This window comes from Nasonia vitripennis, chromosome 2 (assembly GCF_009193385.2).
Source record: "Nasonia vitripennis strain AsymCx chromosome 2, Nvit_psr_1.1, whole genome shotgun sequence".
NCBI lineage: Eukaryota > Metazoa > Arthropoda > Insecta > Hymenoptera > Pteromalidae > Nasonia > Nasonia vitripennis.
In genome coordinates, this window is record NC_045758.1 from 14512961 (window position 1) to 14528306 (window position 15346).

Consider the following 15346-nt stretch of genomic DNA (forward strand, 5'->3'; position numbering starts at 1 on the left):
ACACACACACACATACGCGAGTATGGAGAGAGAGAGAGAGAGAGAGAGAGAGAGAGAATGAGCGGCGAGCGTCGAATAGGGCGCGTGCCTGCATCAACGAATTTGTGGGGGTGAGCCGCGAGCGTATGTGAGCTCGTCCGTGTCGAGTCCGTGTGTGTCGCCGCAACTTGAGCCGCGCGCCGCGCTACCTAGTTCTCTCTTTCTCGGGCTCTCCCTCTCAGTCTATCGAAACGACGAAGCGAGCGAACGATCGGCGCCGCTCTCTTTTGGGGCGTGTGCCGTCCACCTCCAGCAGATATCGCCTCCACGCGCGAGCGCATCTTCTCGAGCTAGAGCTCCGGAACGTTTCGAAGCACACCCGCTTGCTTGCGGCGCAGCCCTATAAGTATTCCCTCTCTCTTGGCGTGTGTGCGTGCGTGTGTGTGTGTGTGTGAGTGCCTTCTCCAGGAGCAGCCGAAAATCAATTGCCGCACGAGGATTTTCGGGGACTGACTCGCTCCGTCTCTCTCTCTCTCTTACCGCTGCGGCCGTCTGTCGTCTCTGCTCGGTGACAGAACAACACGCGCCTCCCTTTTCTCCATCTGTTCTCTGTGTGTGTGTGTGCAGACGCGCTATAGCTATAGGCCTGCAGCCATACGCATATATAGCTACACGCACACACAGTTTCTCTCACTCGTCTCTCCCCGTGCGACCCCCTCTGAGTCCCAAAGTTCCACACGCGCTCTCTCCGTCTCTCTCTCTTACTACTGATCGCTCTCCCTCTCCCTTTCTCTCGCTCTTTCTGTCGGCTGTCTCTGTCTGCTCGCTGGATTTGCTGCTGGAAAGTGCGCTCCGTTCGTACTCGGGCCAAGGCTGATCGCGCGTTCATGGCTGCTACGGCCGTCGGCGCCGCTGCTTCTGCTGCTGCTGATTGTCGTCGTTGCGCCGCCGCACCGTCGCCGCTGCTGCATCTGGGCCGGCTCAGGCCGAGGCCGCAGTTCGCTTATCCTGCTCCGGCGCATCGCCGCACATGAAGGAATATGTCGAGCCTCAAAATCGGTAAGCCCCCCTCGCATTTTATAATTGTCATACACAAACCCACGTTATACTTATGCTCGTATACCTATATACAGCACTCACTCGCGCGCTTCTCTCTCTCTCTCTCTCTCTCTCTCTCTCTCCCGCTTGCTTGCTGTGCTACTCGCGGCTCGCTCTTTTGCTCCCTTTTTTATTTACTCTCCTCGTCTTTCACTCCGATGCGTGTGAGTCAGCATTCTCGCTGCAGTCTTGCTGCTGCTGCTGTTGCTGAACACTCGACAAAGACCCGATGTTGACACACTCCTCTTCTCTGTAGCTGCTACTCAACAAATCACTCATCGGGTTTGCTTTTGGAATGAAAGGAGACACGAGCTCCGATGCATCCCGCGAGTTCTTTTCAATCTAACTTTATCTTATCTCACGAATGTCACTCTATTAAGAATAAGTATGTGTACTACCATTTTATTGACTGCATCTCAATCTTGACCCCTTCGAATTCACTCTCATGCCGCTTTACGATCAAATAATTCACTTACCTCTGTCAGTGAGAACATCTCCTCACGCATGTTAATTTCTACAGATTATTCTTATTTCGTAGTGTCAAGCTTATTTTAGCAAAAGTAGATTTGTTTTTGTAATTTTTATCAAGCTTTGACTTTAATGAGTAGATTATTCCCGACCAAACAAACTCATCAGTTTGTAACATATCTTATTCAAGATGGAATTTCGTTTGAACATTAACTTTTGCTGCTGTGTGACAAGTCATTGTAAATCATCATACGATTTGTTTTTCAATCAAACCATGTTAATAATTGATTTTTTCTTTCCACTTCCTGTCATGTTAAAGTGTTGATTATGCACTCACTTGCTGTACCGCTGCAAACAACAGAGTTCGAGTCGAGGAACTGGAAGGTACTCGGACATTGAAAAAAGCCAAAAAGACTTGATAATAAAAAGAATGAATGCCTGCCGTATTCATACCACTGACTCGAGTCACAAAGATTTTCGATTCATACAAGTGATACGTGTGCTATAGAAGACGCACGTAACACTAATTGTCTACATTAAAAAACAATCATTACTATATCATCACCCCTTGTTCGCACATGGCAGCCATGAAGCATGGTACGTTGTATTTTAGTAAAGTAATCTTTTATTTTGTTTATTATTATGTATATCAGATTATTTTTATCCTCTCATTTTGGTGTACTTAAACTGTTCTTTATTTTCTGTAAATACGTAGACTGTTGATCATCATCAGTATATAGATAAAATCTTAAATAATATACTAATCTGAATAGGGTAAATTGAATTGAACAATCGGCAATAGATTAACTGTCTATTTCGTTGCAGGCAAGGCAAACCAAGACGACGTTTGTTACGTTGTCGCCAAATATGACTATGAGGCACAAGGAGCTCAAGAATTGGACCTGCGCAAAAATGAGCGGTATCTACTCTTGGATGATTCAAAGCACTGGTGGAGAGTACAGAGTTCGCGGGGTCAGGCAGGCTATGTACCAAGTAACTATGTCAAGAAAGAAAAACCCTCTTTGTTTGATAGCATCAAGAAGAAAGTAAAGAAGGGCTCTGGTTCCAAGACTTTACCGTCCAGTAATTCACCTTCTCGTGTAGTAGAGTCTCCGATAATGCCTAGGCGCCTGCCAGCAGACCCTAGCGAAGCTATTGGGACTGCTGTAGTCAAGTATAATTACCAAGCTCAACAAGCTGATGAGCTTTCACTGGTTAAAGGAACGCGAATTTTGATCCTTGAGAAAAGCAACGATGGCTGGTGGAGAGGACAAAGTGGCACGCAAGCCGGCTGGTTTCCGTCAAATTACACTCAAGAAGAGGGAGACGCAGACGATACGCTTCACACTTATGCTATGGCAGAAAACGTTTTGGATATTGTTGTAGCTCTCTATTCCTTCTCCTCCAACAATGACCAAGAGCTTTCATTTGAGAAAGGAGACCGACTTGAAATTTTAGATCGCCCTCCAGCTGATCCCGAATGGTACAAGGCGAGAAACGGTCAGGGCCAAATAGGTCTGGTTCCTCGCAATTATCTTCAGGAACTCAGCGAATACCTGACGCAACCTTATCGCGATCGCGTGGGCGTCGGTGGTGGTGGAAATAACGCCGGTAGCGACATTGGACTAGGTGATTCGTTAGAAAGACGATCTGATCATCCTCATTCCAATTCTGCAGCTGGTGCTGCTAATTCTTCGGCAGACAGGCCTCATTTAATAGGAAAACCTTGGTACTATGGTAGCATTACTCGCTCGCAGTGCGACACGCTTCTAAATCAGCATGGACATGACGGCGATTTTTTAATAAGGGACAGTGAAACTAATGTGAGTATATCAATCATCTTTGCTTACAAAAATTATTACAAAAATTAACACTTGTCCCGTGCTGTCTTTTTACAGTCTTTTTACGCACATTTTACTAGTCTTCTCCATTTGAATACATATTTTTATTGCTCTTACTTTTCAGATGGGAGACTACTCAGTATCATTAAAGGCACCAGGCCGCAATAAGCATTTTAGGGTGCACGTTGAGGGTGCGCTATACTGCATTGGCCAAAGGAAATTTCATACTCTGGATCAGCTTGTAGATCATTATCAGCGAGCGCCTATTTATACTAACAAACAAGGGGAAAAATTGTATTTGGTACGACCTTTGCCAAAAGCTGGAAATCCTAGTAGCAATGGCTGCTAGGCTCGTGCGTCCGTTTTTTATCGACTGAAAATGACAATGAGTAATCGTCCAACGCTTAGTTCATACGCGTTTATATGCCTACTCTCGAGCCTTATGGTCTCCTTACCTTTCCTTACACTTTCCCTATTTAGTATCACCAAGTCGCGTTATCATCGCCTTGCAGATCGTCATTGTCTTTCGCGTATACATATTATAAAGGAAAAAAAATATGAAAAAAAAATGACTAACACGACTAGCCAGCTCGCCACATATTAGTGTTTTTGATATTTTCTCGGCGTTTTTAGATCAAATTATTTAGTATCCCAAGTAGTAGATCATTCTTCACGACGGCTCGTTGCTCATCAATGCTTCCAACCATTCTCATAAGGCAGCTAGGTTTGTAATAAACGATCATCCAAGTCTTCGAGAATTGTGTCAATGTGAGAAATTTTTACAACCTATAGAGTGACACGGACTTTTTATTCGCGACGTTTTTTTATTACCTCGCTGGCAAAAGAAATTCAATGAAATCATGTCGTTTTAACAGATCTTTAGGCACACTTATTCTAGCTAGTGCGAGTGTAACAACCGAGTACATAACTACTGTGCAAGTATGGTCGACCTACTGTTATTAAGCTAAAACAAAGACTAAGTGTTCATTTGTGATTTTGTATTTATTAGAATATTTCTAAGTAAATAAAGTATTTAAGTGTGCACCTATGCATCCATAATTTTTTTTTTTTTTTCAACATATTGTGTATGTGTTCACTAAAAGATGAACTCCGTTAATCCATCGTACACCGATCATTAATTGTAGAAACAAAATCAATAATTTGTTCAATAAATCTTTTTTACTTTTATTCAAAGAATATCAATTACTGGGATGAGGTTTTTATTTTAGTTTAAAATATTTTTATAAACATTTTATTTAAAACAGTCCCTGAGACTATATATATATATATATTGTTTAATCGATAAAAAAATTGCTATAAAAAGGGAAAAAGCAAGCAAGCAGCAAATACATTTTACAGATGCCATTTTAGCTTTACCGCGATATAATTAACAATAACAAATGTTAATTTTTATTTAAAATTATATGTTAAAATTAAATTTATAAATAATAATTTTAATTGTATAAATCAGAGAGATAAAAGAGAGATTGGTGCTCCTAGAGAATTAAAATTAATAGCACTAACTGCCATATTTAGTCATGTACAATAGAAATTCTCTTTTCATACTACACATTAGAGTGTAGTTAAAATATTTGTTCGCGCAATTTGATCAACGTTAATGCAATTCATCACAAAAACGGGTTATTTGAATTTCGCGTTGCATCTCCAATACCAGAGCCAACCTGAAAAATAAATATTGCATCGAGTACCAAGCAGTATAATACTTATTAGCATATTACAAAGTAGATTGAGATTCTTACAGCAAAAGGATTAGCCCTAAATCCTGTTACAGTTGGTTGCCACGATTTATTTGATAAGGGCGATAAATGACTAGTTGGAACATTGTCCATATTTTGAGTGTCTCGTCCAAACCAGTTAAAATCTGACGGAAAATTTTTTTAATTTATTGTATATTATATTTGCTTAAAATTATTATTGATAAAGTTATATTAATTTACCGTTGTTAAATAGAGGCATTTGAGTTTGTCTAAATGGATTAGCTGAATTGCAGACATTAGCTTCCATTTGTTGGAAATTGTTATTACTATTATGATTGTTGTTGAGTATATTAACAGTTGGCTGCCATGTATCTCCAGCAAAAGGATTCGAAATGAAAGGAGAACTGGTGTCAAAAGCAGACCAACTTGAGTTTGTAGCTGGAAAAATTTCTTTTTTACATAGAGATACTTGAGTTTGGAAATATTTCCTGAGAATTCAGCAAATTATCGCAGTGTGTCCATACATACCATTGCTAGTATTTTTTAGATCCCAAGATACTTTAGGAGAAACTGGTTGTTCGTCTTTGAGAGTTGCTTGCTTCATCATAGAGTCTAAATCCTTTAAAGCAGCATATCGATCTTCAGAGGGAGGAGTATTTGTAGTTCCATTAGTGCTTGCAAAAGCAGGTGTAGTTGATGTTTGATTTGCTAAAAATAATAAAAATCAAGAAATAATTGTGCACATAGCTACCGTATATAAAAAAAAATCACAATGATAAATAAGCATACCTGTGGAAGAGTTGAAGATGGGATTATTATCAAAATTTGCAAAAGAAGGCTGTGGAACAATAGGCTGAGGAAACTTGGCAGGTGCAGGAATAGTAAGTGGTGAAGGAGCCGGCACCTTACTGAAATCCGCAACAAAGTCTATGGTGTTTGAGTTAACAAGTTCAGTCTCCTTTGTTTTGACAGTCGAGAGCGGTATAGGAGATGATATTGATTTAGTTGGAGGGGCTTTGATGACATTGGACGTGCTTTTGGAGCTTGTTTTACTGGAGCCTTGTGACTTTTGATTTAAAAGTTGATTCGCCATTGCAGGGTCTAGGTAGTACCTCTTCAGTTCGTACTTGGCGCTCATGAAGTCTTTCATCTTCTGCTCGTCTTTGCTGCTGTGAGTGGTGCTCTGAGGCATCAGACCCAGCCAAATTGCCCTGCAGAATTCGTTTCCACGCTCTTTGAGGAAATCAATTTCGTCCTGAGTGAAGGTGGCCATGGAAATGGACTTGACTCTGTGCGGGGGAGTCAGTCCTCGGCTGAAGCACAGAAAGAAAAAAAAAGGGTGAGTTACAAGCTATGCAAAGTAACAATGTTTGTGAAAATTAGCGATCGTCCGTGAGAAAAAAAAAATGAAAAATAGAGGTAAGTTTGCAAGAAGATAGCTTGACGGCGACGGCGGGAGATACTCACAGCATGCCCGAGCAGGTCGTGCAGACAAAAGAGCCTATTGTCATGTTAACGTAAGTGGGTCCGCGCTGTTGGCAATCGAAGCACTCCTTGTTGCCCGGCTGCGAGACCAACTCGCGCAACGTCTTCAAATTCTTCTCGTCCTGCTTCTTCTTGGCGGATGCCATGTTTCGCGCGTTGCGCCGATGCACTTTTGCACTTATTACGTATGCAGCTGCTGCAGCAGCGAGTGGTCGTAGCTCTCGAAAGTGGGCGCATGCGAGAGCTGCGCGGAGAACGGCCAGGCAGCCGTTAACGTTAACGTTAACGATCACACGACGAGGACGAGGTTAACGGACGACGAGCGACGAGCGACGAGCGACGACACGACTCCGACTCTCTCCCCGCGAACGGTCGAATGCACAAACGTTGCAGCTGCAGGGGCCAGCCAAAAGAGACGGAGAGAGCGAAGGAAAGAGTATACCTGCAACGACGTTACAGCTCTTATAGAAAGAGAGAAACGGGACCCCCGACGAGAAAGGCGCGCGCGCTCGCTCGCTCGGACGTTTTCAATGAAAATTCGAGATTAGCGCGCACTAGCTTGTCATGCTGTTTGCCTCTCGGCTGCGAACTGCAGCTCTCCGCAGTCCCGTGTATTGAAAAAAAGTCTTTCTCGGCCGCGACTCTCCCGTCTCTCTCTCTCTCTCTCTCTCCGCCGCCCGCAACGCGTACTTTCCGATGACGTTTGCGACTTCCTATGTCACACTCTGGCGCTCGCTACTCTACAGTCTACTCGCTCGCCTCTGTCTCTCCCCGACTGACGACATACTCTGACACACGCACGAGTATCGGTATGTAGGCGCAACCTCCTTAACCTCCCACTATAGTATATATACAGCAAAGTGAAAAAATATGCATGCATTGCGTAAACTCTCTATCTATACTCAGATACGCATGCTTGCGATTAAATCACTGTATTTGCTAAACGAAAAAGGCATTTTCGTACTTTGATAGTTATACGTACACGTTTTGCGATGCGCGAAACCGATGCCAAGCCAATTTTGTCGGGTACTCTTATGTGCGTTTGGAGCATCAATTTTTGGAGCTGTGAAAATTAATTTTTAAATTCCATTCTAATATTTCAGAGTGACGAACAGTTTATTATGAAAATTTTTATTTTCAAATTAAATTCAATTTTTAACTGCTTCCTGTACCGGCCGCTATGAGCGCTGTAAAACGCGCATCGAAAAGCATAAGAGGCAAGAGCTTAGAGCAGTGCTTTACAGACTGCTTTATGGAAACCGAACTGACCACGGCTTGGCATCTTTATGCCAAGGAATCATAATACATCTTTATTTGATTTTGTAAACAAATTTGAAAAATCTGTTATAACATATATTCACTAAACATACCAAACTATATCGAACAATTTGTAATCGCCGCTGTGCCACGAACTCGAAGTATGCGCATATACCTAGAAAGACTCTATAATATAGATTTTACATCAACGAGACTATATATAGACTTTGGCTATATTAAATGTGAACATTCTCCAGATAGTCTATATACTTATATTCAGTATACACAGTCTTCCCGCCCAAGCGATTATATTGCTGCGGCATGAATGCTCTTTTCTCTGTCTCTCGCCGCCGGTGACAATTAAGTACACATCAATATTTATTGAAATTATAACTGTGATAAGTTATTTAACATTACAATCATGACAAATGCAGCTCTTTGTCCCAATCTCATAAGCAACTACAGAACGCCAAAAATATTTTGGTATCAAACTGATAATGCAGTATTTATTAGAATTATTTTAACGGACGTAGAAAAATACAGCATCAGAGTTGATTGCGATACTTTCAAATTCAGGTATAGCTATATATTTAATTCTTTGCGAATTTCACGTGTCTGAGGAAAAAGTGGAATTTAAAAAAAAAACTTCGTCTCTACATACATAGCTTTGTACTTTTTGAAGGTGATATTTAGGAGTGAATACACCGGACGACTTTAAACTGACATTGATCGCACGCTTTTGTTTTCTAGCACCACGTTGAACGGTAACAAGTATTTTGTTGGATTAAAATTATGTGGAACCGTTGTGGCTGATAAAACGTCTCATGAGAAGCTTGGCAGGGAAATTAAAGTTTGTCTCATCAAAGCACACAAATGTGAGTTTCTGCATGTCTTTTGTGTAGAAAATTAAGTTCAAGTCAGTTGAATTTTACAAATTTTAATTTTTGGCTTACAGGGACAGATTGGCCTAGATTACAAATGAATAAAGAAAAAACAACTTTTATATGCATGGATCCTGATCACATTGTTAAAAAAAAATCATGGGATGATCCGTTTGCTAATCTTGCAGGTAACATCGTATCAGTTATTATAAAAATTATGCAAATTTGTGATGTTTATGTCTAATAAGCAAAACATGTATTTTTCAGAAAGAGAAACCTTCGACGAGTATAAAAAGAGGATGAATATAACAAATATTCCTCCACCAGAATCATCGACTTCTGGATCAGAATCTGATGATGAAAAGTATATCGGTTACGATTACTAGAGAAATTTGTTACAAGCACAATGCCAAATAATTAATTAAGAAAAAAAGAAATATAGATTTAGTTTCTATTAACGAAAGAGTATTGTTATATTTTTATATTTTTATAATTAAAACGGTATAATAAAAATGTTAACAATTTGTTAATTGTTATTATAAATCATCTAAAATTTTTCTTACCGTTAGTTAGTATTAGTTTTTAGCAAGTAGGATAAGATTGAAATAACGTAATACATGTTTTCTATTAACAAAGCAAACAATTTATTATTAGTATGTAAAATATGTAAAAAATTTTATCTATCAATTTATATTATTTATGAGACTTGTGCTAGCATTTCATGCACCATATTCATAAAGTATAATTAAAATTAGAAATACAAGTAAACGGTAAACGCCCATCAAAGTTGATGAAATTATTTTACTGGATTGACATTTATTAAACAAATATCGGTTTTCGTCTCAGGTGTAAAGTTTTGAAGAAAGAATTAAAAACTTGTGTTCTGGCATCGTATATTGTGGAATGTAGTAGATTTTATTGATGCACAGCACCATACATAATTCAATGATGGAATATTCAAGAATGCAATCAGAATTATTAAAGTAGCGACATTTAATAAATATACATTAACCAACTGTACATATATAAAGAATAGAATATAAAGTGAATGTACAAAAGTGAAGAAAAACAGATACGCCTAATTGTAATGTGCAGATCAAATCTTTCTTTGTTCTTCTAGCATTATAAACTTTGCATAATGAATAAATACTCGTGTTTAGACAAATGGTAAGTTTCACTAGCTTTGGATTTTGGCAGAGCGCAGAAGTTATATTATGAACTTCCCACAAGCATATTCTTGTCGATTTATATTTAATTTATAGTCGATGTTAACCATCTCAGCTATTCGGATAGTTATCTGTCAAATGCATAGTTTTAATAAATAGCGAGTTTCCTGAATATATACATGAAAATGTAAATCCCTTAACAACCCTCCAAAGAAAGTCTCTGATTTATGTTCTCTACGCGAATTTTCATTTCCCTGAGTACATCCTCGGCAAGATCATCTACATTGGTATATCTGACTTTAAAAAAGTTGAATATGTCGACTAAAAATTCATTTATTTGTTCTCTGAAGTAAAAGCAAGTTGATCGTAAACTGCTCTCCGGACCTAAGAATCCCCAAACCAATACAGGAGTGACTTGTTCCGAAATGGAATAAAAATGTGCCATGAAACCTCGAGGATGCTTGAGCATTTGTCTTTTGCCCATTAAAACAGACCAGACCGCTGTGCCAATAGCCTAAAAAGGAAAGCAATAACATTTTTGGGCATAATAATATTAATTGTTACATATAGGAAGGAGACAATTTTACCGTCTCTCGAAAGCTCGCCGAGATCCAACGATTCTGAAGTATAGCTTTAATAGAGGAGGGTGGTTTTTCGACCTCCTCAAATGCATCCAGTAAAACAAAGTCAATAACAACATCGTAAAAATTGATGCATCTCACTCCTCGCATACCCAACTCCTCTTGCATAATTGGTAAACTGCCTTCATCGCTGAGGAACTCGAGCATACGCTCGTAATGCGTCAGATAGTCTTTGGGATCCTGAAAGATGGTTAACAATTAGAATCGAAATTCTCAAGCAACAAGTACGCGTGTGATGTTATGCATACCCTATCGGCGAAAATGATTAAATCGCTTATGAGCTGCCTGCCAACGTCAGCGATCCATGTAGCGGCTGAGGGAAGGCTGAACAGACGCGTATACGCTTGTCGCAGACAATGCACTTTGGCTAAATACTCCACATCCGAGCCGCACTTGACCAACTCCGTATGCACCCGTCTGAAAGTTATCGCATATTATATCATCGTTCGCAAGAGACATCGGCTATTCAGGTCAGCTCTACTCGCATACGTACTTTTCGGAGCCGCTTCTACTCATCCTGGAAAACAGAATAAACAAAAGAATGTTTCAAAATAAAATAAAAAGTGCGTCCGACGTGCTATGAATAGATGAAAATTAAGTAAATAACAAGGCTTCGTAGGAGCAAATGTAGGAATTACGTTGAGCTGGGTGTTGTGCCAAAAATTGATACTGCTTCGTGAAAACTAAAATGTTATAGGTACTTGTGTTAATCGGACAACTATTTACATCATACCGCGCAAAATAAGTTTAAACCTATTACTACTAGCTCCTTGCAGTGCACTACCTTATCGACTTTCTATACAGTCGGTTAGTGGCGCTACCTAAGCGTAACTAGCATCTTGCAGGGGGGGGGGGGGGGTATAAATAATTTTTATCTTGATTTTAAGTCTGGCAATAGAAGCGTTTGAAAAAGTATAAGCTATATTCTGAAAGAATCAAGCTTTTAAAAATTGTCATACTACCTGCACGGAATTCCTTTATCCTCGTGTATCTTGAGCGCCTCGTGGTAGAGTTTCTGCTGCTCGAAGTGCGGGAAAAATTCGGAAAATTCTTCAAACTCCCGCAGATCCGCGACCTGCGAACGACGAAAACGCAGCAGTAGCAATAAGCGCTATACTACGCATAAGTAACAGAAAACTATATGTATATATATACACACTCACTCCGTCCTTTGCAGACGCGTAGGATTCCGGCGAAGAGGCGGGATCGTGTTTATCTTTGCACATTGATAATCTAGTTCCCACAGTGGAAGGCTTGTGGCTCTCCTCGCTCTCGCTTCCATTCCTGAAGAGCACGGAGTGCTGGGAAATTCGCAAAATCGATTATAAATCCATCAGAAACTGTATAATCGGTCCACTGTCGGTTGGCAGACTCGACTCGACTCGGGTATGGGGAGATTATTTACCTGATCTATGAAGAGAAGCTCGGCGTTGTTCTGTATTTGATAGCCCAGATCGAGCAGCTCCTGGACGTCCCGCGTGAAAGCCGCGTCGGCTTTCGAAGGCAGCGCGAGGGCATCGCTGTTGAGGGCCGAGCTGAAAGCGGTGAGCGCGTCCTCCCAGCAATAGAGCGCCCTTTCCAGCGCTTCCAAACCTGCGGAAGACAAGCCCCATCGATTTATAACTGCGGCCTCTCTCTCTCTGCATCACTGCCAGTGTATACATTTTATTGTACTTGAGACTCTCATCCTCGAATTTATGTTCCGCGCTCTTTTCTTTTTTTTCCTTTTTTTTTGTCGGGGGAAAAAATCAGGGTGCAGCACAATTTATTCAGAGCTTTTTTTTATAATTTTAGAGAGAGGGAGATTTTAAACACCACAAATACTGCTGGTATATTCGCAGATGACCTAATTGCATTTTCATGAATAACAGCTCGACATCGCGATTTTCCAGATTACTTATACTCTCGGATGAAGCTCGTATTTCAATCTTCGCACTGGTGCTCCGAATAACGCAAGCTCGATAATCCAAGTATTTATTGAAGACAAGGTTATCGAAATAGAACGAACAGAATTGTAAAAAGTGTCGTCGGAGAGAACCGCGCTGGGTGTATATAAGTGCTTTAATTGCAGCCTCTGTAGAAGCTATCGATAGACATCGATAAATAGCCTTTGTTTGTAAACAAATTTTCACACTTTTACGTACGTATTCATCACGTACGTATTACACGTATATAGCAATCGTTGCACCAATTACATGAAATATTCATCATCCAAAGTGTTGGCGCGCCGTCGTAAAAATGCTTTATATTCAGGAGAATCGCTCATACGTCTAGCTATATCTTTGTCACAGCCATCAAACGAGCGCTTCCCTTTTCGCTTATGCGGAGTACTTATTTTTACCGCCCGATGCCACCTGTGCTCCTATTATACCTGCATACGAGCTGGAAGCGCGAAATGAATTAATTTGATAAATTTTCGAGACTACGATAATAATACACAGGCCCATCTTGGACCAGTTATACAATGCGTTTAATATACGAATAAGAATTCCAAGTCCGTGACGGCATGCGCAGCGCGCAGCATCAGGGGTCTTAATCATCGCTGTCGCGTATACTTGTATATATATATACACACGTTCGCCAATTGTCCACGTCAAGCGGAAGTCTTTCCCCGAGCGCGCGCTGACTCATCCGATAATCTCGATTTCATCTCCGCGCGCGCGAGCCTCTGCCATGTTGCATTGTCTTTACGACAGACGCGGAAATCCCTTGATTTACACCCGTCACACCGGATCGCCATACGTAGCAAATTCGCGGATTTTTAGCCATTGCACCGCGAATAATTTGATTTTAGGTAATGTAAGCCCAGTTAACTTTTGATGCAATTAGTACAGCGCGACCGCTTAACCTCGATTAAACCACGCGGTAATTCAGAATGCAATATAAGAGCCGGCGATGGGCCATAAACTAACTGCATTGCAGCAGCGGTCTTTGCGCGCAATTACTCTACCTTCTCTCTCTCTCTCTCTCCGCGATTTTCACAATATTCCACATCGTTCGATTGCATCGTCGAAGGGGGCATGACGAACTTACACAGCAAAGGGCGCACATATACCGGCATTCGATGAAAAGCAGGGAAATTCCCACAACACAAGAGCCGCCTTTCACTCCCTTCGTCGCCGCTGCACAGAGAGCAACAGTGCGCGCGCATAATAGCAAAAATACATAAGGGATCCCGCGAGGATCGGCGCAGGGGATTTAGCCGCTGCAGCAGCTCACACACGTGACTGGCTCGAAAATCTGAAAAGCTCCTGCAGCGGTATTACGCGTCTGCCTCTCTCGCTCTCGTGGATGACCTTGCCATTGGGGAGAGAGGGAGAGAGCGGTGCGCGCTATCAACACGTGGTTTATCGATTGGATATAGAGACGTACACGAGAGGAAAATCCGCGACGCCACAAGGGCCGAATTAGGGCTGCGGCCAATTTCGCAGCTGCGAAAAGTCGATGACGAGTACAAGGTATGGTACTTTGGCGAGGATCGGAGGAAAGGTCAGGTTATCTCCTATGCGAAAGAAGTATATTATGCGATAGACGAAAATTCGGGGTTGCCGTGCGCGCGTCTGCGATGCTCTCCCTCTCTTTTTCGCGGCGTCAATAACACGCGCACGGGCCGCCGCGGGGCAGTGACGTAATCCTTTTGGAGGTTCGTTATTGGAGGACGCCTCGTCCAATGGGCGAGGGGTCGATACGCGCATACATGCTATAGCAGCAGCTGCCGCCGCCGGCAGTAGTCGCGTCGACGGAAGGACGCGGCTACGAGAGCAGAGAGAGAGAGAGAGGAAGCGGAAACTCTCTCTCTCTCTCTCTCTCTCTCTCTCTCTCTTCGCTCACTGCCTACATGCATGTATGTCTACGTCTATGTAATGCGTGCGCGCGACCCCTGATGCTCGCGGGCATATGTGTGCGATTTCCCGGCGAGCGCAAGGTGAGAGATAGGCGCCCCCTCGGAGGATTTCTCTCCTCGCTCTCTGCGTGCCTTCGCCGCCTTCCGTATACTCTTTCTGCAATTATGCTCAGTAGCTACACACGATGTTTATTTGGCTTCGAGAGATCGATCCGAAAGTCGAGGGTAATTGCCTTTTGTTCATTTGAAATGCCTATAGGTGCACACTTTAGGATTTTGGTGGCGCGACACGCGAGGCTTATTTTTAGAGGAGAGTCGGGACAAAAATCAATAACGAAAACACACACGAGCCGAAGCCTCTGTTTATGTAGCGCACACTTCCCGCGTAACTCGATTGCGAATATTGATTGAGCTCGGGACGCGCCGCCTGTGTGATTTCGGACTTGATTATCTAATGGACCGCGCGGCGTGTTATTTTGTTGTGTCTGCTGTCCGGGAATTGAATTTCAACTCCCGGCTGCGCGCGCGCGTTACGTAATTGCTTATTGCATTTGAATTTAACCGCGATTTCCACTTTATTCCTTTTTTTCCCGGAACGAAAAATACGACGCTTCTAGGTCAGAGACAAATCGCTCAAATTTATCAGTGTGTGCGCGCGCCGCTTTTTCTGAGTCACGTCCCGCCGCCACACCGTCTCCCTGTGTGTATTCTAATTGGATTTACAAGTGAAAAAGGTAAGATTAAGTTGAATCTCGTAAATTCGCGTTATTATTACAGGCCATAAAGTGAGAGAGTCAGCGAAGCGAAAGTTCCCCCCTATAATCAGAGCGCGCGCTGCTGCACCAATTCGGAGAAAAAAGGTTCTACACGTAAAAAACGCGCGACGGACGGTGGGGTCGGCTGCTTATGTGTTGCAGGCTGCGGCAATTTGCAGTAGATAAAATAATGCAGAAATGAATCCGCTCTCT

At 42.0% G+C, this 15346-nt stretch overlaps 4 protein-coding genes across 12 annotated transcripts in view; 2 read left to right on the top strand and 2 right to left on the bottom strand.

Annotated features, from left to right (window-relative positions):
- The first annotated feature begins 78 nt into the window (after nt 1-78).
- Nucleotides 79-4574, top strand: LOC100119748 (cytoplasmic protein NCK1). 3 transcript variants are annotated; one of them, XM_031922729.1, is made up of 4 exons: nt 109-1038; nt 1865-2142; nt 2371-3368; nt 3511-4574. In XM_031922729.1, the coding sequence occupies exons 2-4, from the start codon at nt 2124-2126 to the stop codon at nt 3733-3735; spliced, it is 1242 nt and encodes a 413-aa protein (XP_031778589.1). In that variant the 5' UTR covers nt 109-1038; nt 1865-2123; the 3' UTR covers nt 3736-4574. The 3 variants fall into 3 exon arrangements, with proteins under 3 accessions (XP_031778591.1, XP_031778589.1, XP_031778590.1); XM_031922730.1 differs by lacking the exon at nt 109-1038 and adding an exon at nt 1101-1462; XM_031922731.2 differs by lacking the exon at nt 1865-2142 and having other exon boundaries at nt 79-1038.
- Nucleotides 4547-7394, bottom strand: LOC100119775 (arf-GAP domain and FG repeat-containing protein 1). 4 transcript variants are annotated; one of them, XM_032597643.1, is made up of 7 exons: nt 7145-7366; nt 6572-7031; nt 5894-6417; nt 5633-5812; nt 5345-5542; nt 5147-5268; nt 4547-5068 (listed from the first exon to the last, which is right to left on the bottom strand). In XM_032597643.1, the coding sequence occupies exons 2-7, from the start codon at nt 6733-6735 to the stop codon at nt 5015-5017; spliced, it is 1242 nt and encodes a 413-aa protein (XP_032453534.1). In that variant the 5' UTR covers nt 6736-7031; nt 7145-7366; the 3' UTR covers nt 4547-5014. The 4 variants fall into 4 exon arrangements, with proteins under 4 accessions (XP_032453534.1, XP_016842547.1, XP_008202146.1 ...); XM_008203924.3 differs by having other exon boundaries at nt 4623-5068; nt 5345-5554; nt 7145-7376; XM_016987058.3 differs by having other exon boundaries at nt 6572-7394.
- Nucleotides 7395-8064: 670 nt separating this feature from the next.
- LOC100119812 lies at nt 8065-10065 on the top strand. The gene is made up of 4 exons (XM_001603478.6): nt 8065-8422; nt 8597-8721; nt 8802-8915; nt 8995-10065. Exons 1-4 carry the CDS (start codon nt 8268-8270, stop codon nt 9111-9113), a joined length of 513 nt encoding a protein of 170 aa, XP_001603528.1. The 5' UTR covers nt 8065-8267; the 3' UTR covers nt 9114-10065.
- LOC100119848 (mitoguardin) overlaps nt 9604-15346 on the bottom strand; it is a 32048-nt gene continuing 26305 nt past the window's right edge. The window contains exons 1-8 of one of the 4 annotated variants that reach the window (XM_031922727.2): nt 13568-13697; nt 11940-12127; nt 11698-11835; nt 11497-11609; nt 11028-11051; nt 10783-10951; nt 10481-10714; nt 9604-10407 (exon numbers count right to left, since the gene is read on the bottom strand). In XM_031922727.2, coding sequence (XP_031778587.1) covers nt 10090-10407; nt 10481-10714; nt 10783-10951; nt 11028-11051; nt 11497-11609; nt 11698-11835; nt 11940-12127; nt 13568-13685 — 1302 coding nt within the window. In that variant the 5' untranslated portion in view covers nt 13686-13697 and the 3' untranslated portion in view covers nt 9604-10089. Of the gene's footprint in view, nt 10408-10480; nt 10715-10782; nt 10952-11027; nt 11052-11496; nt 11610-11697; nt 11836-11939; nt 12128-13567; nt 13759-15346 lie in introns of those variants that run through there. The other 3 variants (XM_008203929.4, XM_032597640.1, XM_031922726.2) reach the window with 3 other exon arrangements.